Source organism: Grus americana, chromosome 1, assembly GCF_028858705.1.
Source record: "Grus americana isolate bGruAme1 chromosome 1, bGruAme1.mat, whole genome shotgun sequence".
NCBI classification, from domain to species: Eukaryota; Metazoa; Chordata; class Aves; order Gruiformes; family Gruidae; genus Grus; species Grus americana.
In genome coordinates this window covers 186,112,065-186,139,037 of record NC_072852.1, presented here as the reverse complement: position 1 = coordinate 186,139,037, position 26,973 = coordinate 186,112,065, and the positions used below count along the sequence as shown (strand labels likewise).

The window sequence follows — 26,973 nt, the reverse complement described above, 5'->3', positions numbered from 1 at the left end:
CTAGAATTGAGTATTACATTTAAAAAAAAAAAAGTTTAAATTGTAAGAGAGTCTAATTGGTAGGGCTAAGACAATACAAATAACAGAGAGACTTTTTCCTTGGGCCTGTAGTGACAGGACAAGGGACAAGAGTTTTAAACTGAAAGACCATAGGTTTAGATTAGATATAAGGAAGAAATTTTTTACTGTGAGGGTGCTGATGCCCTGGCACAGGTTGCCCAGAGAGGCTGTGGCTGCCCCCTCCCTGGAAGTGTTCAAGGCCAGGTTGGATGGGGCTTTGGGCAACCTGATCTAGTGGAGGGTGTCCCTGCCCATGGCAGGGGGGTTGGCCCAGATGATCTTTAGAGGTCCCTTCCAACCCAAACTATTTAATTGTGACTTGAGTTTTTGTTAGCCTGAGGTTTTTATTGCTTGGCCTCTTTTTTCTTTTTTTTTTTTTTTTTTTCTTTTCCTCCTTTCTTATATTATAGCTTGTTGGCTCTTCAAAAAAAAAAGGAAAAAAAAAAGGATTTCATCCTCTTATTTGCCCATTGGACTCATCATTGCAATTTCTTGAGGGTAAATTTTGTCATGGAAGGATGATTACATGCTTTTCAGAACAATTTTATTTGATGTAATAATGTAACTGTTGCTAAATCTTCCAGAGAGATTCTGTAGAATATCCAAATTAAGAGCAATAACCAATCCATGAATAGTAGCTAACTGTACTTTATTTTGGATAATGCATTTGTACTATCTTAAAATTAGTAAAAATTACCTGAGAAAAAGGTAGATTTGTCCTACCAAAGATAAAACATTTTTATTGGTAATGAAATATTGTGACATTCTACCTAAGTGCTGATATAATTTCACAAACATGTTGAATCATGTTATCATGGGGAACAGGGGACTCTCTATCTGCGGAAGGTCTAGTCAAGAGAGGCCTAACATTAAATGGAGTTAATACACAATTTCCTATAATTTGGAGTTTAACCACATTGCTGTTGTAGGTGGGCAAAAAAGAATTCTGTGATACCAAGCCTGAAATCATTTAATCAGGAATGTAAATCAGTTATGTGCTTCAGTTACCAAATGTTGATAGAATTGGCTATGGTAGAATGTTGTTTTTTAATTACAGCTGCTCTGTAATGTTGTTGTGTTACCAGGTTCCAAGAAGGAAAATAGTATAGTGCGGCAGTTTGCTATGCCAAATGACCACTGCTACTGCCAAGTATAAATACTACCAGGAGTGGGTTCTTCTATAGGATGATAACCACAACCCTAAAGTAATGAATGCCACACTTCCCTATATGTATTTATGTTCTGATAATTTATTTAAATAATGTTCCTAGTACATGCTTTATAGCCTTCTGCCTTTTGCTACACAAATTTTAGCTTATATTGCAGACTGTGCAAGTCATTTGGCAAATGTAATTTCCATCCCTGCATACTAATCGATTTCTTCACAAACACCTGCTATCAGTTATGATAATAAAAATGCCATTCTAAATTGAAAAGGGGCCAAATGGAGCTTCCTAAGGAAATTACTTAAGTGTCTTTCAATGTCTTTAATGTAGTAATGTTCTTGTAGTGCCAACACTTTTTTTGAGCATTTGCATTTTATATAATTTTACTCTATTACATCATTTTTCTGTCTAAATGGTTCCTCATAACCATTGCTACAAAGTAGTTCATAGCAAGATTGGAGAGGAATTTCCGTACTTCCTCTCTCATGGGATTAAATCCAGCAACTTTACGTAGTCGAAATTCCTTAGCACAGATCTGACTGGAACATCTGGCCACTACACTAGAATAAATACTAAATGGTTGTATCAGTTCCTATAACATCACTGGGAAAACATTGTAAAGTTGGTGGCTGCTTTGCCCTTGGACTGCATGCCAGTTTCTTCCTAAAATATAAGCCTAAATTTAGCAGCCAGATTGCAAGTAGTGTTTGAATTATCCAGGGTCGTTTTATGGCTCCTTCCATCCCAGGAAATAACTTCCCAGCTACAGTCTTTGCCAGAACCTAATCATTTTCAGCTCTGCTGGGTCTTGTCTCAGCTCCGAAATGTCTCACTGGCTTTCAGCTGTATCGTCATCTCCCCTGACAATGTCCTCTGCATTATTTGTAAGGAAACAATCCATTTTACTGATATCTTCACATTTTCATTTTCTCTTAGCTCTAGCTGCCCAAGCGTATGCGCTAAAGGAAGAGAACGATAGTCTTCGATGGCAGCTGGACGCTTATAGGAATGAAGTGGAGCTCCTGAAACAGGAGAAAGGACAGCTCTTTCGAACAGAAGAAAGCCTTACGAAGGACCAGCAGCTGCAGTTCCTGCAGCAGACAATGCAAGGCATGCAGCAGGTATTGCTATGGAATAAAAGCATGGGTCTTCTTTTTTAGGAAAGTGGTACCATGAGGCTGTGCCATACTCAAGACTATTAGCCATCAAGGTCCTGATTTCTTTTCAGAGTCAAAATCTTACAGATTTTAGATGGAGGAGAGGTGGGGGGGGGAAGATTTTAGATAGGGGAAAGTTGGGAGGGGCAGGAATTGAGGACATATTTAGGGATAGGTAGTCATTTTAGGAATTCATAAACTGTAAACCCAGCGATCATTCAAGGAAACTCCTTATGCATGTTCTGTTTAGGAGCCAATTACTTCAGTACATTCCTTATTGCTCTCCTCACTTAATCCCATTGCCCTAATTATGCACAAAAGTTCAAAAAGTTTGTCCAGTGTAGCATAGCCAGTACTCTGTGGTTCCTTTGTTTGCATTCATCTGTATCTTTAGATGCATCTCTACTTCTCGGCTTTGTCTTTTTTTCTGCTGACTCTTGATTGAGCGTGACTGAGACATCTCCAGCTTGTCCAGACTACCCTCCTTCTAACTTGCAAGTGGATAGCAACATCAATGCTGTCTCCTGAGCTTTTATCATTTATGCTGACCCATGGATGTAACCTTTTCATTCAGGCAATTTTTAAGTGGTTTAGTGCAGCAACAAAGCTTTTTCTCTGACATCAGTCAGACAGAAACTGCAATGTGTCCCTGCAGAGGGGGGTTCAGTTTATCTCATCCATTCTCCTTTATTTGTCAGTGTGCTCCTGACATTGTGCAGGGCACGTCTTGGCAAGCACATCCAGACTGCTCCCACTGCTTCGTCTGACACGTCCATTAACACGTAAGCAGCTCTCCGTCAACATACATGTGTATAACTTCATTTCTGCCCAGGCACTTGTATTCAGCTGCTACGTGACTGACCACAAAGACAGTGGCTCACCACGACACTGGATTGGGTTCCCATCTAGAATGGAGCTTCTCAAGATGTCAGTGCAGAGGTTAATTTGGCCTCCGTCATCTGTGCCTTGAAGCAACATGTGCGCTCCTCTATCACACCCCAGTATTAGATTCCAGAAGGAGACAAGCTATACCCACTTCCAGATTGTACTAAGCTGCTTTTTTATGACAAAAAACAGGAGACGTTCATGTACATATGACTACTTAGTTGGATTAGGAATTGCATTGCTATCACAATACCCATTGAATCCAAGAAGTCTGCAAATAACTGCGCCTAACGCCAAATAACAGAGCACAACACAAGCCTATACCTGTGTTTATATAAACATAAACCCCTTCAAAACCTGCAGAGTTTTACCAAATTAGGATGATTTATGGTATAGTGGAGTAATTCTGAACAAAACATTTGAAAAATAGAAAATAAGTCATTGACCATTCAGGAATAAAATCTGTTCTGAACTTAAGTCATTAATCAGAAATACTTGAGGTTTCAGTATACTTTAGATATGCTTGAGGTCTATTCATGATCTTATCCTTATATAAATGGATACTTAAATATCACTGGCTTCATTAAATTTAACTGCATATATAAATATTGTGCTAAATTTCAGCCTGGTGCTAATTCTCCATTAAAATCAGTGAAAAGTGGGCGCAAAATACTACTAAATCAAAATGCTAGAGCCCTAACACTCATTTTGCATTATTATAATTTCCTACCTGGGGTCTGGATGAAGGATAATCAAGTGTGTAGAATATAAATAGATTTCTATTGTAACTTCAAGCAAATGTTAATAATGCAAGTCAATAACAGAGAGCGACTTACTTATCTCTCTGTTCAGCTAGCAATGGACACTGTAGTTCGTATTCCTCTGAGAGTTTCTATGTTCGTGACAATTTTGCTGTGAGGTACTGAATTTTTCTAGTTTGCCATCTCGGGGTCAGACCTACTAACTCCCAACGGGATATAATTAGAGATGGCCCAGGGAGCTGGAGAAGACATTGCAGATAATACAGTCTGACAATATGCTGAGGAGGGCAGCAACACAGAAGCACTGGAGGTGGAGTTCAGAATATTTGGTGGGAAATCATCAGTCAATTAAGCAGCTGGATGATGGCTTTGGATTTCAATGATTAGCCATAGTCATGACATCCTATAACCTTTTTGCTTTTCATGCAGTTCATGCATGAATATTTAGAAATAAACCTTTGATTTAGGTAGACTCTGTTTTCTCTCAGGTTGGTTTTGTAAATGTTGAGAGATGACAAAGTTAGCTGAAATCCATCAGTATAGCAGATGCTCAGAAAATCAGTCTCTTTATGAAATATTAAACATATAGCCAGGACTTGAGTAGTAATAATTTAACAAGAGACCTGTATTCCCTTTTATGCTTTTGTATATATTAAAATTAATTTCAGACAAGGTAAACTGAATGCCATCGAATGCCTGAACCCTACATATATGTCAGCATTCTTTCTTCTTCATTCTCCTCTGCTTTTTCATATACCTCTTTTTCTTCTAACTCTGGAAACTAGAAAACAAGTGATTTGAGCTGCAGCCTGAAAAGCAGATTTATCTGATTAAAGTGGATGCATTTTCAGAATCAAGAATTTTTTTTTTTTGTAAACATATTTGGTTTCAAACAATAGCAAATGACACAACATCAATGTATTTTTAATGTACTTCTACCATCTGGACTTTTTTCAGGATTCTTTCCCACATTTGCAGGACTGATGAAATGGATGTTTATTTTCTCTTCCATCACTCCTACTGATCCAAAGTAGCATCAGCAAAATCACACAGATATTTTCTTATGAAGTATACCTTATGGGCAGTAGTAGCAACCTCCTTATTTAGTGTGTCTAAAAAAGAAAATCCTTTGGACTAATGACATTGAACTTATGGGGTTTTTAGTCAACTTCCTCCATAAAACTGTGTCACAGTTTAATTTCATACCCACTGTGAGATCTCAAACAAATGGAAATAATGTCTTGTATCCATGGTAACAAATGAGATACACTTTACCTGATTTTGAGATGGAAATTGAATTAACTTGTCACTGCTGCATAGGTGGTATTGCCTTCAATTTATTTCTATATGAGAACACACATACCAAGCAGATCACTTTTTGAATGGCTCTGTTTTTCCAGCAGTGTTTGGTATGCTCTAACAAAGCCTGTGATCACAAGGAAGGATGTTTTAGTTGTAACAATTTTTACAATACTTCACAGCACAGCTGTAAGAATTTTTACATCTTGTCTCTCTGATATGTTTTACCAGATACATGCCTATAGGTAATGCAGAAAATATCACCTAGTAGCGTTGGTTAATGCTTGCCATTATAAGATTCACTTTTCAGTGCGTATATAATTTCTCCAAATTTTAACTGTTTGGGTTAGCATATTCCATGTGGAGGAGCAAGTAAAATTATTTTGAAAAAAAATCTCATCAAAATGTTTCAGCCATTCCAGGAGCAAAGCATGAAAACTATGCTTTTCTTGTTTGTTGTCCACCAAAGAAAATACTTGAGGAAATGCACTTGCCACCTTTATGCTTTCAAACAAGAACTCAGAATTTGACAATGAATTGCTATTGAATTAATGATGTGGTTTCCGTATCCTTTATAAAATCTGCTTGAAATTGATAACGTTACAAGTTTTTGAAAAATATCAGTTTGCCACATAGATGGCATTCATTAGCACATGTCCAAGTAAATTTGATAGAATGGGATGGGATGGGATTGGATGGGATGGGATAGGATAGGATAGGATAGGATAGGATAGAATAGAATAGAATAGAATAGAATTAGAATTAGAATTAGAATTAGAATTAGAATTAGAATTAGAATTAGAATTAGAATGGGTTGGGTTGGAAGGGACCTTAAAGATCATCTAGTTCCAACCCCCCTGCCATGGGCAGGGACACCCTCCACTAGACCACGTTGCCCAAAGCCCCATCCAACCTGGCCTTGAACGCTTCCAGGGAGGGGGCATCCACAGCTTCTCTGGGCAACCTGTTCCAGTGCCTCACCACCCTCACAGTAAAGAATTTCTTTCTAATATCTAATCTAAATCTACCCTCTTTCAGCTTAAAGCCATTACCCCTTGTCCTGTCACTACACTCCCTGATAAACAGTCCCTCACCATCTTTCCTGTAGACCTCCTTCAGGTACTGGAAGGCTGCAATAAGGTCTCCCTGGAGCCTTCTCCTCTGTGGGCTGAACAAGCCCAACTCTCTCAGCCTGTCCTCATAGGAGAGGTGCTCCAGCCCTCTGATTTTAGATTTTTACTGGTCATCCAGGGTTGTTCATGAGCCACCTCTGTAGCACAGCCATTGGTGTAATGTTTTACTCCTCAAGTTAGTTCTAAGTCTACAGAGTACACATCCTTTAGCATGGCTCTCTAATTGAACAAGTTAGTTCCACCTTTTTGTCAGGCTTAATTGGACAAGGTATAGGGCCATGCTTGCATAGCTGTACTGATTCCTGAACTGGTTTATTTGCCAATAGACTGGTGATTCTGCACGGTGCTTCATTGCATCATGTAAATGTATGATAATGTTCTTTCCTCTCACAACTCTGTGAGCATGATGGGCTGAATTTAAGCTCCTGCAGGCAAAGATGTCATCCAGAAATCCTCACTTAAACCATGCTTCCACCTATGTTTTCTCCAGGAAATGTACACAAGCGCCTACAGTTCTGCTTTTGCACATGCTGAGGTGTATCTGGGACATTTAAGAGGCACCTCATTGCCCCTATCCCCTAAGGGGTCTGATTCATTAGCTGAGCTCAGGTTCATACTCCTAACACACAACGACAGCACAAGCTCCCCTTTGTTGGTGGTGATGCATTAAAGCCTAGCCATGGGGTTATTGCATGAGCAGGGGATGCAGGGTGCCTCTTCTAAAATTAGCGCTCAAGGTGGAAAACAAGAACAATAGGAACAGTCGTGGGTGATAGGCATAGGGCTGACATAAAGGCTGATACACTGCTGTGGGTGCCACTGATTGTTGGTTCAGGACATCTCAGCAGGAGACTGAACATATTCTGGCCCTGTTGATGACCCGTATGGGTGTCACTGATGCAGCATGATGAAAGTCCTCTTTTGTCTTCTTTTTTTCCCCCAAAGAATATCAATTTCACTTGAATATCAATGCAGATTGCAAATCTGAGCGCTCAGAAGCCAGGAATTGCCAGAACTACTGCCTGTGTATTTTGCCTCATATACCTCAGAGACCCTTCCCTGTTTGGTGCTGCAGACAGAGAGTACACAGTTAATCATCACCTATTCAATACGCTCCTGTCCTTGCTGTTCAATATGCAACTTGAGGTCTTACTGCAAAGGCCACATTGCTCCTGACATTTCCTACCTACTGAGGACTAGCTTTTGCAGTTTACTAATAATTTAGCATGTAAAATAAATAGTATGTGCATCTGAGAGTTATACACCTCTTTTCAAAGGGCTCTGATAAGTGCCAGATGACTAGCAATTGTTTCAGCTTTTCAGTGTTCATCCAGGGAAGGACAGTTTGGACATGGTATGCCTCATCGTTGTGGTTGGGAGGGTGAGAAGAGCTGCAGTGCAGCTTCCTCCTTACCCTCATCGCTCCCTTGAAGTAGGATGGGTACATATTTGGTGACGAGGACTGTGGGATACACACCTTCCACAGTACAGTCACTCAGAGCCGGATTAGGACCTTTTTGAGTTGTGGTCAACGGCTCAATGTCCAAGTGGAGAACAGTGATGAGTGGCGTTCCTCAGGGGTCGGTACTGGGACCGGCACTGTTCAACATCTTTGTCGGCGACATGGACAGTGGAATCGAGTGCACCCTCAGCAAGTTTGCCGACGACACCAAGCTGTGTGGTGTGGTTGACACACTGGAGGGAGGGGATGCCATCCAGAGGGACCTTGACAGGCTGGAGAGGTGGGCCCGTGCGAACCGCATGAAGTTCAACAAGGCCAAGTGCAAGGTCCTGCACGTGGGTCAGGGTAATCCCAAGCACAGCTATAGACTGGGCAAGGAATGGACTGAAAGCAGCCCTGAGGAAAAGGACTTGGGGGTATTGATTGATGAGAAGCAAAACGTGAGCCAGCAGTGTGCGCTTGCAGCCCAGAAAGCCAACTGTGTCCTGGGCTGCATCAAAAGCAGTGTGACCAGCAGGTCAAGGGAGGTGATTCTGTCCCTCTACTCTGCTCTTGTGAGACCCCCCCTGGAGTACTGCGTCCAGCTCTGGGGGCCCCAGTACAGGAGAGACATGGAGCTGTTGGAGAGAGTCCAGAGGAGGGCCACAAAGCTGATCAGAGGGCTGAAGCACCTCTCCTATGAGGACAGGCTGAGAGAGTTGGGATTGTTCAGCCTGGAGAAGAGAAGGCTCCAGGGAGATCTAATTGCAGCCTTCCAGTACCTGAAGGGGCCTACAGGAAAGCTGGAGAGGGACTGTTTATGAGGGAGTGTAGTGACAGAACAAGGGGTAATGGGTTTAAGCTGAAGGAGGGTAGGTTTAGATTAGATGTTAGAAAGAAATTCTTTACTGTGAAGGTGGTGAGGTGCTGGCACAGGTTTCCCAGAGAAGCTGTGGCTGCCCCCTCCCTGGAAGCGTTCAAGGCCAGGCTGGATGGGGCTTTGGGCAACCTGGTCTGGTGGAGGGTGTCCCTGCCCATGGCAGGGGGGTTGGAACTAGATGATCTTTGAGGTCCCTTCCAACCCAAACCATTCTATGATTCTATCATTGTTTTTGTCTAAGTGAGATGGCATAAGGGTCATCTCTCAGCTTTTTAAGGAAGATCATATACCTCTAATGTATAGTAACCATTCTGAGTAGAAAAGCCAAAGGTAGCTGGTGTTGGCCTCACTGTACTGGCTTTGAAATGAATTGTGTTTCTACCATTCCCTGCCACTGGAGCAGAGCTAGTCTATTTTCCAATGTCCTCACTGAACTAGCAGAATTTTTTTCCTACAAGCAAAGATGGCATTGCTCAGGTATTTCCTATCCTATATGAAAAGTAGTTTTTTCTCATACAATTAACAGAAGAACTGATTATTCCCATGGCCCACTCCTTTTCAGTGGAGCAGGGAGGAAAAGTGTGTTTCTGTCCAGGAGGTTTTGACAGCTAGTAGGATAGGGCATCATGATATTTTTTTTCCACATCACTCTTCTAACCAATATACTACCTATTAAAATCCAGTAAGCCTCAGCTGGCATTTAGGTCTGCAGCTCTAAGATCCTTCACAGATGTTGTTAACTGTCACAGCCATTTCTTTTCCTCACATACAAACTTTCTGAAATGTTAGAAGTCACAGACACAGATGCTGTTAGCTGAAAATTGCCGAATCTGGTGCCATGTGAGTGCCGTGACCATTATAACAACTAATTACCTTTAAATATACAGGTTCTAGTAGCAGTTTATCACTGAAATTAACATCATTCTTGAATAGATAGAGCGTGTTATGGCTGTATTTATTAAAATAGCCTAAATGGAGAGGAGATTTGTGGTCTTTTTTTATCCACCTACCTTTTGCTCACCAAACATCTATTCAGCATATAACCCACCCAATGTGCTTACGCACAACTATAAACTGATTTTTCTCCAAAGGCAGTATTAAAGAGAAAAGTAAATAAGAGATAAAAAACATTACCCCTTGTATTTGTGTTTTACCTGCTGAATAAACAGAACAGAATAATTAAGGTGGAAATGTTTTTTATTACTACTCTTGCAATACGAATTCAAGTTAAATCTTTCTGTTTTCCTATAAAAGTGGCACTGGAGTAGTCATGGCAATGTTGATCAAAACCGATAAATGTATAGAGAATGGATACAAAACAAGCGTGAGGGACTGGACCCAATGTCCAGATGTTCACTTCCAGGCCTGTCTCTTCTCTCACCCTATGGTTGATATTTGGAAACTGGTTAAGAAATATGTCTGCTCCCAGGACAGAGAAATGTTCCCATAAGTATTCTCTTTGTTCCCTTGTGCTTTTCAGGGCTCTGTACAGTACTGTCCACGTTCAAACTTCCAGAAAATACTTACTCTTTCTGATCATATTAAAAAAAAAAGAGCAGATGGCAATTAAGTGCCAATTATTTACCAGATCTCAGACAAGCCAAATGGGTTCTCCTCTGTATTTAACAACCTTTCCTTACTGACAGCAGTGTTTAGTTTCCCACTTCTGCCACTACCACTTCAACAATATTAGGGGAAGTGTAAATAAGGGCCCACAGATGCTTTAAGCACCATATTCTCAATAGCTGTTCTAGTGGTAAGATGGTGGAGGGTAGCATCTTTTTGCCTGCTACCACTAGAAAAGCTAAAGATTGGCAGCAAGAATAAACATTTTGGAGGGAAATAATCGGGTGCACACACTTTTTTTTAAAATATGAAAGAAATCAACTAGTATCTTCATTAACATGCTTGTGTAGTCTTCTTGTGGTGAAGGACAGATCTTATAAGTTTTATGGTCTAGTGATCTTATGTGAATTCTTTAAAAGATCCTAAATTCTAGTGTTGGTTTGCTGATTAGATAGTTTCCAAATGCATTTGAAGCTTTCGTTACTAGGAACTGTGTTTCAATAGGAATAACACTGACCAAATTGATTCTCTTCCCTAGTGTCATTCTTCTCCTAATCAAAATGTGTCAGGTCTTTTTATTCTCCTTTAAAATTAATAAAATATAGGAAATTTTGGGTTGTTGAGAAAGAGCGTTCTATATCATGCTCATTTGCAGAAAGAAGAGATGGGATCATACAGTTGAAGTGCCATTGCCTGGTGAGAGGGTATCCACAATGGACAGGTACAGGTGAAAGGTTGGAGAAGAAGAGGTTGGTATGAATGGGTGATCATGTCTTCCTTGGACTGTGCATTGAACCAGGTGCCAAGTGGTTCCCTTGTGGGACAGATATGAGGGCAGAGGGAATGTGACGCTCATTTAGGATCAGCCCTCTTCTTTTGCTCAGGATCAGAGCAAACAGTAAGCCCACCTGCCCGCTCACCTATTGCCAGTCAAGGGCTATGTAGCGTGCTAGTCACCTCATTTCACAAAGGTACGAGGGAGTTTTATTGATAAGGTATAACGGGCTTCAGTCACACTTCTCCTCTCCACAGACCACCATCAAAATCAAAGACCTTGTGCAATCTGCTCTTAAAGTCAGATCCCAGAGAGGGATCCCTGATGCTTGCACTAAGTATCTATCAGTAAATTGAGAGAATTTCACTTTTGAGAGGAGGGATTGATTCTGTAAGGTCCCTAAGGACTTGAGTCTTTTCCTCATTTGCTGCAACAGTCCATAGCTGACCTAAGAGAATTTTTCTTTCTTGCCTGGAGTAAGAGATATGCTTAAAAATTACTTAACAAAGGAAAGCTGTAGAACTGGCTCTTAAGCTATTCATTGCACTATCCATGTTCTCTTTTCATCTGTTATCCAACCCCAAACACTGCCTCTTGTAGTCAGTGTGGCTGAATTACTATGGCTCATAGAAACAAAATAAATTGCAATCTAATTATCCTATACCTATTAGGTATTTTTTAGAATCATACAGTAAGTCAGAAGAGATATCTGGAGGCCATGTACACCACCCCTCTGCTCAAAGCAGGGTCAGCTCTGGACTTGTCTCAGTTTTGCTCAGGGCCTTGTCTAGCTATGTTCTCTGTACCTCCAAGGATGGAGTCCACAGCTTCTCTGAGCCCTTGTTCAAGTGGCTGGCCACCCTCACTGTGGAATATTTTCCTTATATATAATAGAAATATTCCTTGATGAGTATGTGTCTCTTCATCCTCACTCCTTACCCAAGAGCCTGACTCCATCTTCTCTATAACTTCCCTTTAGGTAGTTGCACTGTGTCTCTCTGTTTTCTCTTTTGACATATTTCTTGGGTTTGGTCCTGCCTGCTCCTGCTCTGAGTGCTATAAAGCTGTAGGACCTCTGCAGTCAGCCTAATAGCAGTGGGAGGGGAGCATGGTAAACATCTCCCTAAGGAAGCAGCTAGACTGAGTTCTTTGGTAGTGCCACCATATGCACTCACCCATCAGGTGTGTGCCCAGCTCCCCAGCCCCCTCTGAGGTGGTTAACCTGTGGAGCTAGCATGTTCAGCATGGTCTTTGCCTCTGGCCAGAGAGGCAGGAAAACCCACTTTGCAGGTGGATGCCCAACAAGCAGGAGCTGCGCTGTTGATCCACGTGCAGCTCTTCACCAGCCCAGGGTGGTAAGGGCTTGGATTCTTCTGTCATTGCAAACCCCATGATCCATCCAAACAATGCCATTCCTGTAGTTCCTACGACACAGGCGGTCCCTGAGAGGTGGGAGGGATGAGAAACATAGTACTATTACACTGTGTTTCTTTTTATTCCCTTAAAAAAATCCACAGTCATGCGCTTTATTTTAATAGTGCCTTGTCATACATTAGGATGGCTTGTATGTTGCCCTTACTGCTGCAACATGGCTAACTTCCTTGAGGGCTCATTTCTAAAGCTTCTTTGACTTGTCTTTCACATTCTCCTGTTTCCTTGGTGATTTGTCTGGCCTCATCAGCGTCTTGTTACTAATGCATATTTGCTCAGCTGGGAAGTCACTTTCTCATTATTCAAGCCTGCCATGTGCTGGCCATTTGTGATATGAAATCTTGTCTGTCTTTTAGAAAAAGAGAAAAACACTCTTCCAGACGGTCCGTGGAAGTACTGGAAGAGGGATTTGTATTTTTATTTTGCACTTGCTTGTGTACCTGAGATTTCATTTTGATTCATTATTTCTTTTCCTTCTACCTAAGGAGGATTCTAAAAAGAAATATTTCCCGTCCTTCCCCTCTGTATTTGTGAACAGCTTCTAAGAATTTTGAAACACTTACTTTCCTTGCTGATTTTTGTCCTTTTCCATTTGGCAAACTCTAACTTCTTTTTCTTTCTATAAAATAAAGTTAGAAAAGACACAGAAACACGGGGCGGGGGGTGGGGGTGGGGGGAGAGAATTAAACCTCAGAAATTGCTAGGGTGGATGCTTTAATTTTTAGGTGAACTCTGCAATCCTTTCAATGCCTGTGATTTCATACTTTTTAGATCTCTGAATCTAGGGTAGTTTAGGGGAAAGGGCTGCACTTTTACACAAGCGAGAACTGCTTGCCTGGGTTACTGTTTAGTGTGCACGCCTTGGTTTCATCAGCACTGAAAAAGGCAGCCTTGGTTGGGATACAGCCTACCTGTTTGAGGCACAGAAGTTTTGCCTTCATTTTAGGTACCTAGTGAATCAGATCTCCCCGTTTCTCCTATATAGGGTTATGTTCCCTATAGATGGTAAGTGGAGAGTAGCAAGGTGCCCCCAAACATTGTATGGATAGGAGAATTCAGTTTGCCTGAGCTCACAGGGTGTCTAAGACAGCCATTCGACTGAGTTGGCTCAGTTAGGCTGTGTAAGACCATCCCTCTTTGACTGATACTCTCATTTCAGAAGAGTTTGCCACAGCTCTTTTCTGGACACTCCGCAGCTGCTCCAGAAGTGGGAGGGAGAGTCTGTGCCTCCTTCCCGTGGCTGAGCAGGTTGGGTTTGCTGAGGCTGCCTGCACAACCTGTGATCAAAGTCAGTGCTCCCACCTCAGGGGTGTTCTTTTGTCTGCTCTTCTTTACTTCCCTTTCTTAAAGGTCTTTGCAACCTTTTCATACTTCATTTCAAGCAGCTGTAGAGAAAACCATCACCAAAATAGCAGGGGCAGGACCATTCAGCAGTATAACTGCTAAACTTGTGGCAAATGCCGGTTTTCCTTTTTCATTATTCTGTCAGCCTTACAGGATCTTAAGTACAGCCTCAGGCCCTGTGGTCTCTTCCGATCTGCCTCCCTTTTCCTAGCATGCTAAGTTGATGGTTTAATGCTGTAAACCATGCTTTCCTTCTGAGACCCTTCTCTGTCCTGCTATGTTCGGTGTGTGACCACACTTCCAGATATGTCCATAATTTATATTTAAATGTACACATGTAACACTGCCTTTTGGGGAGCAGTGAAGAACTGTGGGCAGGGAGGAGGAGAGGAAAGAGAAAGAATATTTCATGGCTGCACAGTGGCACAAAACAGCAAGCTATTACTTTCCCTTTAGGGCTTCTCTCATATTTTGAGGCACTGTGTGTTGTTCGGTTGTTAGCATTCTTGGCCACACTGGCACCGCATTGTACACAGTCTGAGTAATTCAGCTGGTTTCAATAATGCCATCTATATTTAATGTTTCAGAAGCTGTGAAGATTGGTTTAAGATGGTAATTTTCTGTCTGCACTTTTGAGATCTACGCAATATGGGCGGTACTGAACTGTCTCTGACAGAGATTCAGCATTGGAGGTGGGAATGTGTGAAAAAAACAAAATAAAACACACACACCCTTCCCCCCCATACAAAGAAATTAGCTACCCGCTTATGTACAGGGAGGATTTGGTCCTCATGAATGAAGGAAGCTTAACACGGGAGAGTGATATTTAACATTTCTATACAGAGCAGCTCCAGAGCTGCCATTGGAAACAAGCAATCTGACTTGCATTTTCTTGTCTAAAATGCATTGATTGATCTCTGGAGAGACAACCTGTAGGTTAATTCTTTCTCCTTTCCTGTCTCCTTTCTGGAAATGCCAGTAAGAGGATATCAGTGATGTCTACCACTCTGATACTACAGGGCTTCATTTCTTAGGGTCAGCCTGGCAGCCACGGTGACAAACGGTTTTGGTTGCATGTAGACCAGCTGAGCTTCCAGACTGGTACTCGTGGAGCTCTAGGCTGTGCAAGTGTCTCTCTCCAGGATCCTCAGAGCTGTGATGGGCACCGTGAGATGCTTTTCTGCTTCCTGACACTGGGATTTTGGCTCAGGGAAAAGACCCTTGCATAACTTGCAGGGGACCCTCAGAGACCCAAAGAATTGCACCCTGAGGACCACTGGAAGACAACAGAAGAATGAGCCAGGTATTTCCTGGCTGTGTAACCAAGAAGTCACTCCTTTGCCTGAGGAAACTGGGGAACTGCTGTCTGAATGTCGTGCTGTGCCACAAAGTTGGGGACATCGGGGCTTAAAGGAAGTGGCCAGAGAGGTGAGACAAGGTTGAAGGAAGGGACACTTTGATAGCTGTACTGGCAGTAGCTGTGAGACAAGTCAGCAGGATATAACAGGTGGGAAATGGGGTAGCAAATGATGCATGGGTGGGTGGGCATGGGGGGAAGCTCTGGCAGAAATGCTGGATGAGATTGTAAATAGGTGGAACAGTATCAGACAGCGCAAACATTAAAACCAAGAACAACTTTTTATTTTAATTGATTGTGGTATATACTTGCAAGCAATCTGAAGGGCAGAAGAAATATCTATAGGATCAATTTTTAATAAGCACATTTATGTGAAAAACAAAATAATTTTGAATAATTAAATACCATCATCTTGGCATCATTCATTATAATCTTTATAGAGAGGCTGTCTGATAATAAGCAGGCATGACAGCAGTCTCTGTTATGAAACTTGCCTCATTCCTGCCAGTATAAGATCCTCTTCCCATTTGCTTCTAATTTTGCCAAACATCACGTGTTTGTGCTGAAATTTTTCAGGCTGTTCGTCTGTTTTAGGCTGATTTTTTTTTTCGGTCAAAGCTATTTCTTCATTTTCCAAAATGAAACTAGAAGGGAAAAATATGCTGTTTGGCAGGTATAACTCCTTGTTACAACTTCCTGGCGGCAGCATGAACCACTCAGGAAAAAGAAATCTCAGAACCTGACCCATGGAAAATCAGCAGGTTCTGCAGCTTTTAGAGATAAATACAAGGAAGAGAAAAAGAAAGAAGGTTAAACCTCCAGGGGATGGCTAAAAGGTTTAAACAATTCTGACATCTCTGGAGGTTGGGATGGGAAGGTCCCAGTTCTGTGAATGAAAAACCTTATGTGTGACTGGGAATATGGTACCTTAGTTACAGATCCTCCGTCTTCCACTCTGAAGCAACTAAGACCCATTTGCTGCCTTTGAAAATATGAGCCTATGCACCCACAGTAAGCCTGCAGCAGTTGGCAGTTTAACCATTAAGACTGCTGCAAGGTTTTAATCTCATATCAAGTGCTTTGCAGCTCATACTGCAACCAGAATGCACACTCTCTTACCCCAGGGAAACTGAGCGTGTTGCATGTTTTCCTGGGATTCCTGTTCCTGGCTGGTCCAGAGCCATGTACAAAGATGCAGAGCAGGGATCATCTCTCTCTTTCTCATGCTCTCAGAGAGCATCTTGCACACCGCTTCCTCCCATGCTCGGACAGTTTGGGAAAAATTGCCTCAAACACAAAACAGAAGGAGTCACCATCAAAGGAAGAGGGATATAATTAGACTAAATCACAGTGGGAGATCGCAGTGGGAGATGTGAAAATAAAACAGTGGAAGTTTGTGAGCTGATGTGTGGTATGTAGAACTCGGCCATAGAAAAACCACGTGGAAGGGGTGGGTAGGCCAGGGAAGAAGATAAGAGATCTGACAGAAGTATAACAAGTTCCATCCATAAGTGAAAATTGTTTTCCCATTTGTAACAGTCATTCAGTAGTGAAAAAGGCTTTCCAGGTGCAGAGATGGACTGAAAACTCACTTGGGATCTTCCAGATGGGAGTTTGTAGTATTCAGAATGATGGGCTCCAGGGTTTCTCCCAGAAGCTGGAGTAAAATCTCTGAACCAGGATGAAGGTGCAGTCTGGATGGTGGTGATGTTTTCCTTGGACATGCATGGCTATTCACTTCCTTCAGAGGCTGTGGAGCAAACAAGATCTCTTGTGAGGCCCTCCTCAGACTCCCTAGTCCTTGTAGCACCACACTGAGACAATGATGATAATCAAATTCCATGCTTCAAAGTTTCAGCTGATTGCCCAGCGATAAAAAGAGGGGCTTCCCACCCCTCTGTAACATAATTGACTAGATGCATTCCTGACTTTGTGTGAGGATCACTTCATTCATTTTGGCTCCTCCCTTTGAATCATCAGAGGCTGGCCACACTGGTAAGACACAACTGCTCAGAGAAGACTCTTAGATGGGGGACAAAGACTCCTTTCTCTTAAAAACCCTTGTCATGTTCAGGTGTGTGAGGTCAAACGGGTTGCATCTGGGAAGGAGAGGACATTCCACCAGACCTTATTAGGTGACACAGCTGCTTACCAAACTCAGATGTCTCAATTAGTGACCCTTGAAAGGGCTTATGCTGTCTTTCTGGTGTCTTGTATGCTCTGCTTCTCTTCTGGGGATTGGAGTTCCTTCTTTCTAAATTGCAGAAATTAATTAGAGCTATCCTGGGTGAAGCTTAATGGTCTGTAATAATAGGAGGTTACATGAGGTGACTAAATGATCCCTTCTGGGCTAAAAAGTTACGAAATGTCTGGAAAACTATAACTGTGCTAAGGACCTACATGGGTATGAGTGTGTGACATACGACAGTATACACAAATTCAGTTTATCTTCTGAAAATTAGGGAGTAGTACCCAACAGGCAAGATGAACACAGGCCTGAGGTGGCAATCCATCCCTGGTCAGGAAATGCCAAAGTAGAGCTTCTCATACAAAAGTTGGCTGGGCAAGAGACTCAGTAGAACAGACTTTGTTATTTCATGTAAAATCTTCAGGTTTGAAATGCTATTGTGCTGTGGTAGAGTGAATACACATACCTGAATGTCTCTTGAAGGCTCCCAGGGAGCAGTCTGGGCAGCAAGATCCATCAAAATGCTAACGCAGCTGGACTGTAGAGTGCATGAGATATAATCAGATATATACCCACATGTATTTTTACTTCAGTAGCTGAATTAATCCATCATACCAGTGTTCTCTTACAACAGAAATACACTATCAATGACTCCTGAAATATCATCTGTTTCCAAGCAGCTCTGAAAACAATTTTGGCACCGTGTCCTTTGATGCCTGGGACTTCCAGTGCAGTGGAACAAGGCCAGGCACTATTTCTAGGTTTGCTATCTGTAGCTTACCAAGATGCTGAACACCTTCAACATTTATTTGAGTCAGAGTTACCAGTCCTAAGTGCAAGCATAAACTAAGCCTTAGGTCCCTAGATACATGGTTAGATCAGTAACACCGGTTAGTAAAGCAATTCCTCATTCAGGTAGTCCTTAAAAAGGAGTGTGCTTACGAGCAATATGCTGCCCCAGCAAATCAGAGTTTCCTTTCCGGATCACTAAGGGAAAGCACCATAAACTCCTTTTTAATCTCATGTTTGTCTCCTCTTGGTCTTTAGCAGTATCTAACATTCATTGCATCAATACAAAAATATATAATCATTTCAGAATTAATTAAATCTACTGACCTGCTCTTGACAGTCACAATAAAGCTAGGCAGAACCTAAAGCAGCCAAGACCAGGGAATGCGGGATTTTAAAGATGTCCCTACATCACAGAATTCTCTTCCTAAAAATAGCTTTTGGTCATAGCTTTTTGTTTTGACAGTTCAGATCAGCAGTATTGCTGGCTGATATATTGATTGTAGGGCATCAGTCTTCCTGATCTAATAAAATATCACTGCACAAGGAAAAAAGAGGAAAGATTTTGTCTTCTTGGCAACTCATGGTGAAAGCTTTCCAGAATATTGCTTTGCATAGAATGAAAATGGCTGTGGGCCAATGACTAATTATATTAAAGAGCTGTGCTTTTAAATTATTTATGTACCATAGTGTTTACCCTAGTATTATTAAAACCACTGCATATACTTCTACAAATAAGATTTTGGTTCAGAGGAATGTGACAGTCGCTCTGTGGGTGATATACTGTACCAGGAGTTTCTACTTTAGTGTAACAAATAGCTTAACACACATTAACAGATGCATTACTCGTGGAGCACTGCTGCAGAAGGAGATGCAGATGAAAATAATTTACCTCTGGTCCATTTAGACACAGCAGATTATGCAACAATAATAAATGTAGGAGCAGACTGCAAAGCATTGTTTGAAATGAGGATTTATCAAACTGAGGATTTAAACCTGCTTTGGATCCAGACGATGCTAACCAGAAACTCCCTTTGTTTGTGCAGCAATTGCTGAGCATACAGGAAGAATTAAATAACAAAAAATCTGAACTGGAGCAAGCCAAGGAAGAGCAAACACATACGCAAGCGATGCTTAAAGTCCTGCAGGAACAGGTGAGTGTTTCTGGCGGGAGAAAAATGCTGGCTTAGGCATGCTAAGGGGATGGAGGACTCATGGCTTCATCTCCAAAATCCATGGGAGTCTGACCACAGCGTATGCTGTGAGCAAGACATAACCTTATGTGGCCTGTGTGTCTGCTCTTATTAGCATTTGTGGACACAGCTGAGGCTTACGCAGAGTTTGAGAAAACAGAGAGAAAAGGGATCCTTAGTTTATACTATCCAGTATTGAATTTCATGTCTTAAGTAACATTTCCTCTTACATTATTCTACATAGATGTCCGTGAAGTGTGTTTTCACTCTGAATTAAAAAAAAAAAATGTTAGGAGAGTTAAATATATCTGAAAAGCAAATATATCTGAAACAAACCAGCTCTTTCTTTTAAGACTAGTATTGAAGAAAAAGAGGTCAGCATCTCCAGGGTTATTCATGCAAATAAGACTATACAAAACCCTTTCTCATAATGGCATTAAAAAAGTAGTTATTAATGCGCTTATTTAAGCAGTGACAAGCAACCCTCTCCAAATCTGATTATCATACCTTCTTTGATACTAAGGTGTTCTATGACACCGAGAAGTGTATTTGACAGTATTGTTTTATAAGCGTGTTAAGATGGATAGTTACCCAGCAAAAAGAAAATCTAGTGCTAAACTGTATATCTGGAGATGAAACAGTGCGTTGTGTGCAAGCACAACATGCACAAATACATGTTGTCTGTATAAACCACGTGGCTTGGATACACTGAAATCACAAATCCCCACCCGTGCTGCACAGGCACAGTCTCTGCTTTGAGACCATATTTTGATCCTTTCTATATAAACTTTGAGCTAAAGTATTTAGTGACTTGGTTAAGTATTTGCAGTTTAAAGACTGTGGGATCTTGAATTGCTTAGATGGCAGAGATTCAAAATGCTGATGATTCTTATGTTCAAGATTTTTCAGCACGTATGTCTGATTATGTCTGCAGACAGATTTATACATTTAATGTACATATTGGGAAATGTAAATTATGCTTATTTCAGATTTTTTTAATGCTCGTTATAAAATCTGTGGCATTGTTCCACAGCTAACATTTGCTTCTGAACATATCTTGTGACAAATATATTCTAGAAACTAATAATTTAGACCCTGGAAAGAATAAAGCTTTTATGTTGAGATACATGTTCTTAGCACTTATGGTTACAAAGATAACCTTCTAAGTGAGAACTGATGCAAGACTGTATTATACAAAACTTCATGAGGAAGAATGGATCTGGTAATGACAGAATCTTCATAAACACAGAATCCAGCAGATTATTGAGTTAATTGCATCTCATTTACGTTTTTACATGGCATTCAAGGTATAGTGTTATAAAATACTTTAAAAAAAAAAGAAGAAATAATGGAATTGCATGAAGTTATTTTATATCTTGGTAGCAATTAAATGCTGCAAAAACGTATGGGAAGAACTTACAATGCGAGGCCCCAGTAGGGACCACCAGGGCAGACTTTTGAATCTCTGCAGACTCCTACTAATTGCGAATCAAATGTGCACTCATGCTAGGCAGACAGGCGAAACAGTAGCTGGAAGAAAGGCAGGATGGATCTGCATTTCTCTTGAGAATTAGCTCTGAAACACGCCTAAGGCCAAGACTGTAAGTAGCCAGGATTCCTAAGGAGTGCTACGCAGCCAGTGTGCTTCTCCAACAACCCTGAACCAGTTCCAAAACTTTCCAGAATTGCAGAAGCCCTAGCAGTAATGACCCCCACTTGCCAAGGCTCACAGCTTTCCTTTACAAGCACCACAGCTCATCTGTGTGTTTTACCCACAGTGGGTATTGAAAATCATCCAGCAGAGTCAAGTAAATATGAACATTTCTTTAAAAAATAAATAGCACCGGGTTCCCACCTCATTTGTATAGCTTGTTTTTGTGATATTTTTGCTAAAATCTGCCTTTTCATCTCAAGCTGGCAGAGGGATCCTGCCCTGCCTCACCATGGGCATGTTTGCATGGAGCGGTGCAGCTGTGGCTGAGCACATCTGCTGGCTCAGCACATCTCGCGCTGATCCAGTTGCACCAACCCAGCTGCATCCAGGCTGGGATGTCCTGCTGGGAGATGTCCCGTTCGCTCGTGCACCATATTGCATTACTGTAGCCAAAAGGTTTCTGAATCATATCTAGCCCGTGGCTGCCAGGTCTGGTTGTCAGAGAGATTCAAACCCACTGATTTGAGTCAGACTACCCCAACCACAGCATTAGATGCATCAGAGACTTCTAAGTCTCAACCTTTCTCCTTTCCTTTAAGGTAATCCTTTGGTAGTTACTGGCACTAGTTCAGTACGTTGCCTCAGCATACTCTCTGCTGGTAACATCACACTTGCCACCAACCTGTGATGGAGCCTGCCTAGGGGGCAAGGCAAGTCCTGTTTTTCCAATACTGTATGTTTTTCTGAGGTTCCTATTCAACATTTCACTATTTAGGATGTGAGTAAAGAATATAATCTGAATTTGAATTTAGAAAAAAACAGTATTGGTAAAAAGAGATTTTACCCCTTTAGTCTGTGAGAATGCAGCTGCACATTTTCTACCCACAAGTTTTCCACCATTATCTCCACCAGTTCACCTCCACCTCCTACTGCAGTGGTCCTAGTGTAGATGTGGATATTAGCACCTTCTCTCCTGAGCTCTGCCATCATTGTCAGAGCATGGCAGACAATAACAGAGATGGAAAGGTTTAAGCATCCCGTCTGCATTAGATTAACTGGTGGAGCAGTGCCAGGGCGATGATGGTGGGAGACCACGGTGGAGTGAAAGCCTGCCAGACCAACGTAGGCTAAAGGCTGAACCCACTCTCCCATCAAACACGCGTGTGGCTGATGAGGAAGTGGTATGTCACCAGCAGAACGCATGTGGAGCATTGTCCAAGAAGCCGGCAGTCACCAAGGGGTGATGGCACTTTATCAGCCTGGAAAAGGAAAGGCGAAAGGTAAGTAAGGACCAGCACTCCTCGAGCGCTCAGGATGTGGCATTAGCATGCAGAGCAGTTTTACACACCTGAACACACTCTCCTGACCTCATATTCAGATGAGTAATTCAGCTGAACTCAACATGACTGCTCACATGAGGTGAATTTCTGTAATGAAAAACTAGCAGACTCAGGAAACAGCTCTTTCGGTCTTACCGCGATGCAGAAATACCTAAATTTGGTGCTTGGCTGGAAGTAGCCATCTCAGCTCATTCCTACCAGCCATCCTCACAGTGAGGTGGTTTCACAGGATGGTTATTTTTTCTGTGCAGGGAAAACATGTAATATTCATTGGAAATGCATCACCCTGCTGTCAGTATAAATTGCAGACTTTTCGAGGGTTTTGAAAGATGAGCACCAGTGAATTGAACCAGGACACCCGATGAGTTTGCAGTTCCCAGCTATCCTTTGTACCGCTTTATCAGGGATTGCCACCCCCTTCCCTCTCCATCAGGGCTGGTGTAGTGGCTTGAGCTGCAGCTCCTGAACCGGTGCCGTTTACAGCTCTGCATGGTAAGGTACACAGAGACCGTGGCCCTCTTACCTTAGGTGTCAGATTGGAAACTGAGAAGCCAGGAGCGGAATCACACACAGTTTAGCTGTTCCCGTCACACAGCTAAAAGATGATGGAGGTAACCTAGCCAGTGGTAGTCCACCAACGCTTCTGAGTCAGACACCTGATCAAAACATAGTAGTGTTCCTATTCACCTGCATTTTAGGGCTGTTGTCATTCAGGATCACAGCTGTGTCATCAACAGCTACATCAACCCTAGCTTTTTTGGCAAAAAACAAGGCATGCAGAAGAAAGTTCTGTTTATTGTTCCCCATCTCCCTCAACCCCAGATATCTACTCTGAATTAAGTTAGAATAAAAGCATGACTCTTCAGAGATTTACCTAAAGAGTAAATAGTTCTGAGCAGGTCTTTTAAGTGTACAAACATCCATGGCTTATAGGCTCAGGAGAGCTGTGGTGTCTCCTGCTTTCTATGTTTGCTCAATCACAGGATAAACGACTGCGTATTTCACTGAGGCTGAGACATGAGCTAGAACACTCCTTAAATCTCTTGGGAATGATTTTTACAATCCGCAATACAATCCTGGATTTTCCCCAAAAAGCTAATTCAGGAGGAAAAAAAAAAAGTTTTGGTTCAGATCATATATCTGGAATTGGCAGTGTCTCCTCAGTTCTTCTTGCCACTGGGTAAATAAAAGATCTGTTCTTCTCTTCACCTCCTTTTCTGTCATACCCAGAAGCCGTGTCAGCTATTTAGATGCTTCCTCAGGAAGGAAACATACAGTAGCACTTCGGCATCTTAAACAGCTCAAAATACATCATTCAAAAGTAACCATTAGCAAAACACTATTTAGCTAGTGGCAACTTGCAAATATTGTAAAGTTTAAATTAATAGCAACAAGAATGGGAAATGAAATCGTTTATTATTCTTGAGAGCCAATTCTGTACACTTTTTATGCCTTGAAACTACTTTCTAATCTTATTATTTAAAAAATAATGACCCAGTCTTATTATTTTCCTTTTTTTTCCCCCAACCTATCAAGCCTTAAGTATGTTGGTTTCAAAATGGTTTGAGCAAAAACTCATTAGAATTATATGCTCCATCTGTTTTTCTCATTGGAAGCTTTATAAAATGCTCTTTCAAATAAATCAACGATAACTGTGTGAAATACTCAAGTAATGTGCTTGGTTTATTCTGTTCTGGTTTTTGTTTACTCTTTGCAGTTAAAAAGCGCCAAGGAATTAGCAGAAATCAATGGGCATGATGAATCTCAGGCAAATGTAGGTACAGCTATCTATGTATAGATTTATGTGTATATATATATATGCATGCGTATGGTCTCAAATTTACTATTTATGTCTTAAAGCTGATAGAATGGCTGAATGATTTGCACATCAGGTTTGAAGTGCCTGAATGTGTTTTCTTTTTTCCTGAAGCCACAGGTTCAAATCCCAGCAAACTTCATTTCGAGGTAGATAAATTGGGTTCCATGCAATTTACTTTGTAGGATTTATTTGGATGAGACTTTAACAACCGATGTCCTACTTGCTGTATGTGGGTGCTAAAGATACCATGGAAACGACTGCAAGAGAAATGCTTTGCCTTAGTGTCCTGTCCAGGATTACTCAAGCTACAAAGTTATACCGTTTGTCTCTGTGGCTGCCACCTTGCAGCTGAGCAAGTCTGGCCGTATTTCAGTTCCGAGTGAAGCGATTCGTATACGGGTATAATTTGGAAACAGTTAATTTGCACAAGAGGACTAAATTAATTCATTGAGTCATTATTTTGTCCAAAATCGTTAAAGGACTTGTTAAGGTCATGTTTTTTAAAACCTGCTGCCAAAAAAATGCTTCTGTTATTCCCTTATTATTCCCTTAATGATTGCAATCAAAACAGCAATTTGGATAAGGGGAGAGAGAAAAAAGGAAAACTTTCCTGCTATGTTTGTCATCCAAACCATGCAGCTTTGTGCTTTGTCATAAACATATGAAAATTAAAACTGATTATATACGATATCTTCCTCCTAGCCAAGAGAACTAGCAACAGTCTGAACACTAATATATTTTAACATCTCTTTTAGTCAATGTGTTGTCTAATGGCACAGCCGGGAAAGCAGTATCATTTTAAACCTGAGTGAAAGGCTCAAATTTTGTGGACTGCTTTGTGATAAGGAAATGTTGTCCTCTCTTTTTTAATCCTTTCCTGAATCTCATTCATTGTGGTCTGTTTCCGCAGTGAAGTCGATAGAGCCTCATAGCTCTCAGCATTTGGACAGGAGACATTCAATATTGTCTGATAGCTCCAACAAATCTGCAATTGCAGTCTGTCTGCACAGCGTCTCATTGCCTCTTTGAAAGATTCTGTTTGCAAACCAAAATAAAGACATTAATCCACCCATGATCTTGAAATGCTCACGCTTGCTACCTAAAAACTTGTCTTTGTACAACAGCTGGTTGCAGGTTTCCTAAAGGAATTTAGAAATGTAAGACTTAGAAACTTTTTAAAGGAACTTGCTTCCTCTCCAAAAATCTGGGTGAAACAATATTTTGCAGGATTGAAATGTTTTAAAGGAAAATTACCTAAATGCTTCAACTTTTATCATTCTGTTTCATATGTAACTGGATAAAACAGAAGAGCCTGAAAGTTTTGGTTTTTATATAATACAAAGGTTGAAATAGCATTAAAAAGAAACATTTCAATTGCATAAAGAGAGTGTTTCAGTACATCATTCCCAGATATCTAAACCAAAATATTTCAGAATCTTTGGTTAATGGTCAATTTTTCACAATGTAATACTTTGTTCCAGTTTGTAATTGTAGGAATTGTTCAAATGCCTGAATTTTCCATAAGCTAGAAACTCTTATTTTCTACCCCTCTTTTCCATGAGCTCTTCCCATGATGACCTCACAGCAATATTAGACTCCTAAGAAAAGAAGTCAATACCTAAATTAATGGTGAAAAGGGAGACCAGACAGCTACAATTATTGAGTCACAGTTGCAGACATGTATTCAACGATTATGCCACCATGAAATCAGAGAAAGCACAGCAGCACAAATGGAAAGAGAGAAATAGAGGGAAAGAACTGATGTTAAAGCATTTGCTACAGTAATGAACTTTGTAAAATGGAAGTTGAGGTACCTTTTAAACAACTGCAATTTATATCAATGTGCTCAGGTGTTGTGCCTTGCAGGTTGTCTCTCCGCGTTTGTTCTCAGCAGACTTCATGGTTCTTGCCCTTGGCCAGTGTGCAAATCTGGGATGATCAAAGAGAAAAAGGCTTGGTGGCTCCTACGTGCTTGTTAGTGAACTGTGATGCATATAATGGGATTAGGACATATTTGTTACAGTTGACAGGTTGAATTCAGCAAATGAAATACCTTTACATGCAGAGCAATAGTGGGAGGTGTTGGTAAGGAAAAATGGCAACGTATGTCTATACACTGAACACACAATCTAATCTTCACACTATAGCATATTTAGAATACTTACTCTGCAGAAGATCAGGCTCCTAGAAAGGACAGTAGAAACTTCAGGCACACTGCATACACATCAAGAAAGCCCATACTGTAATCTTAAAAACTTTATTTTCTGCAGTCCTCAGGCTTTCTGCTGATGACACTGGTCTGCATCATGTTTTACATTAGAATATATTGTTTCTTAAAATAAAACCTGGAAATACTTTTCTTAGCAAAAGCAGATACAGATGAAAATATGTGCATAGACCTATCCTGGTGTGTCTTCTACATTTCCATTATGTGAGACCATCCTGAAAGGAAAACAAGGATATGGACACCTTTGGAAAAAGAAAAACAACCCTCTTGAAACGTGCCTAACCTATAAATGGACGAATGTTCAGGTTTTTCTTCTGTTTTTTGCAGGACAATTGAGCACAGTTAACTAAGAGGCTGGAGCAATTGCAACGTTACCCTCCCTGCCATGGCAGTTTGCACAAAAATCTGGGTTGAAAAAACCCCGAAATTTTAGTGTATTACCAGTACATCTGTTATTTCCAGAAAGCAAAACCATTTTACAAGGCTCTGTAAACAGTCGTAAGGGTGT

General features: G+C 41.2%; 1 protein-coding gene across 6 annotated transcripts in view; it reads left to right on the top strand.

The window, feature by feature from the left end:
- Positions 1 to 26,973, top strand: part of ENOX1 (ecto-NOX disulfide-thiol exchanger 1) — a 370,433-nt gene that overhangs the window by 322,749 nt on the left and 20,711 nt on the right. For all 6 annotated transcript variants that reach the window (XM_054809849.1, XM_054809876.1, XM_054809859.1 and 3 more), the window contains 3 exons: positions 2,163 to 2,347; positions 19,279 to 19,386; positions 24,137 to 24,193. In XM_054809849.1, the coding sequence (XP_054665824.1) occupies positions 2,163 to 2,347; positions 19,279 to 19,386; positions 24,137 to 24,193 (350 nt within the window). The remainder of the gene's footprint in view (positions 1 to 2,162; positions 2,348 to 19,278; positions 19,387 to 24,136; positions 24,194 to 26,973) is intronic.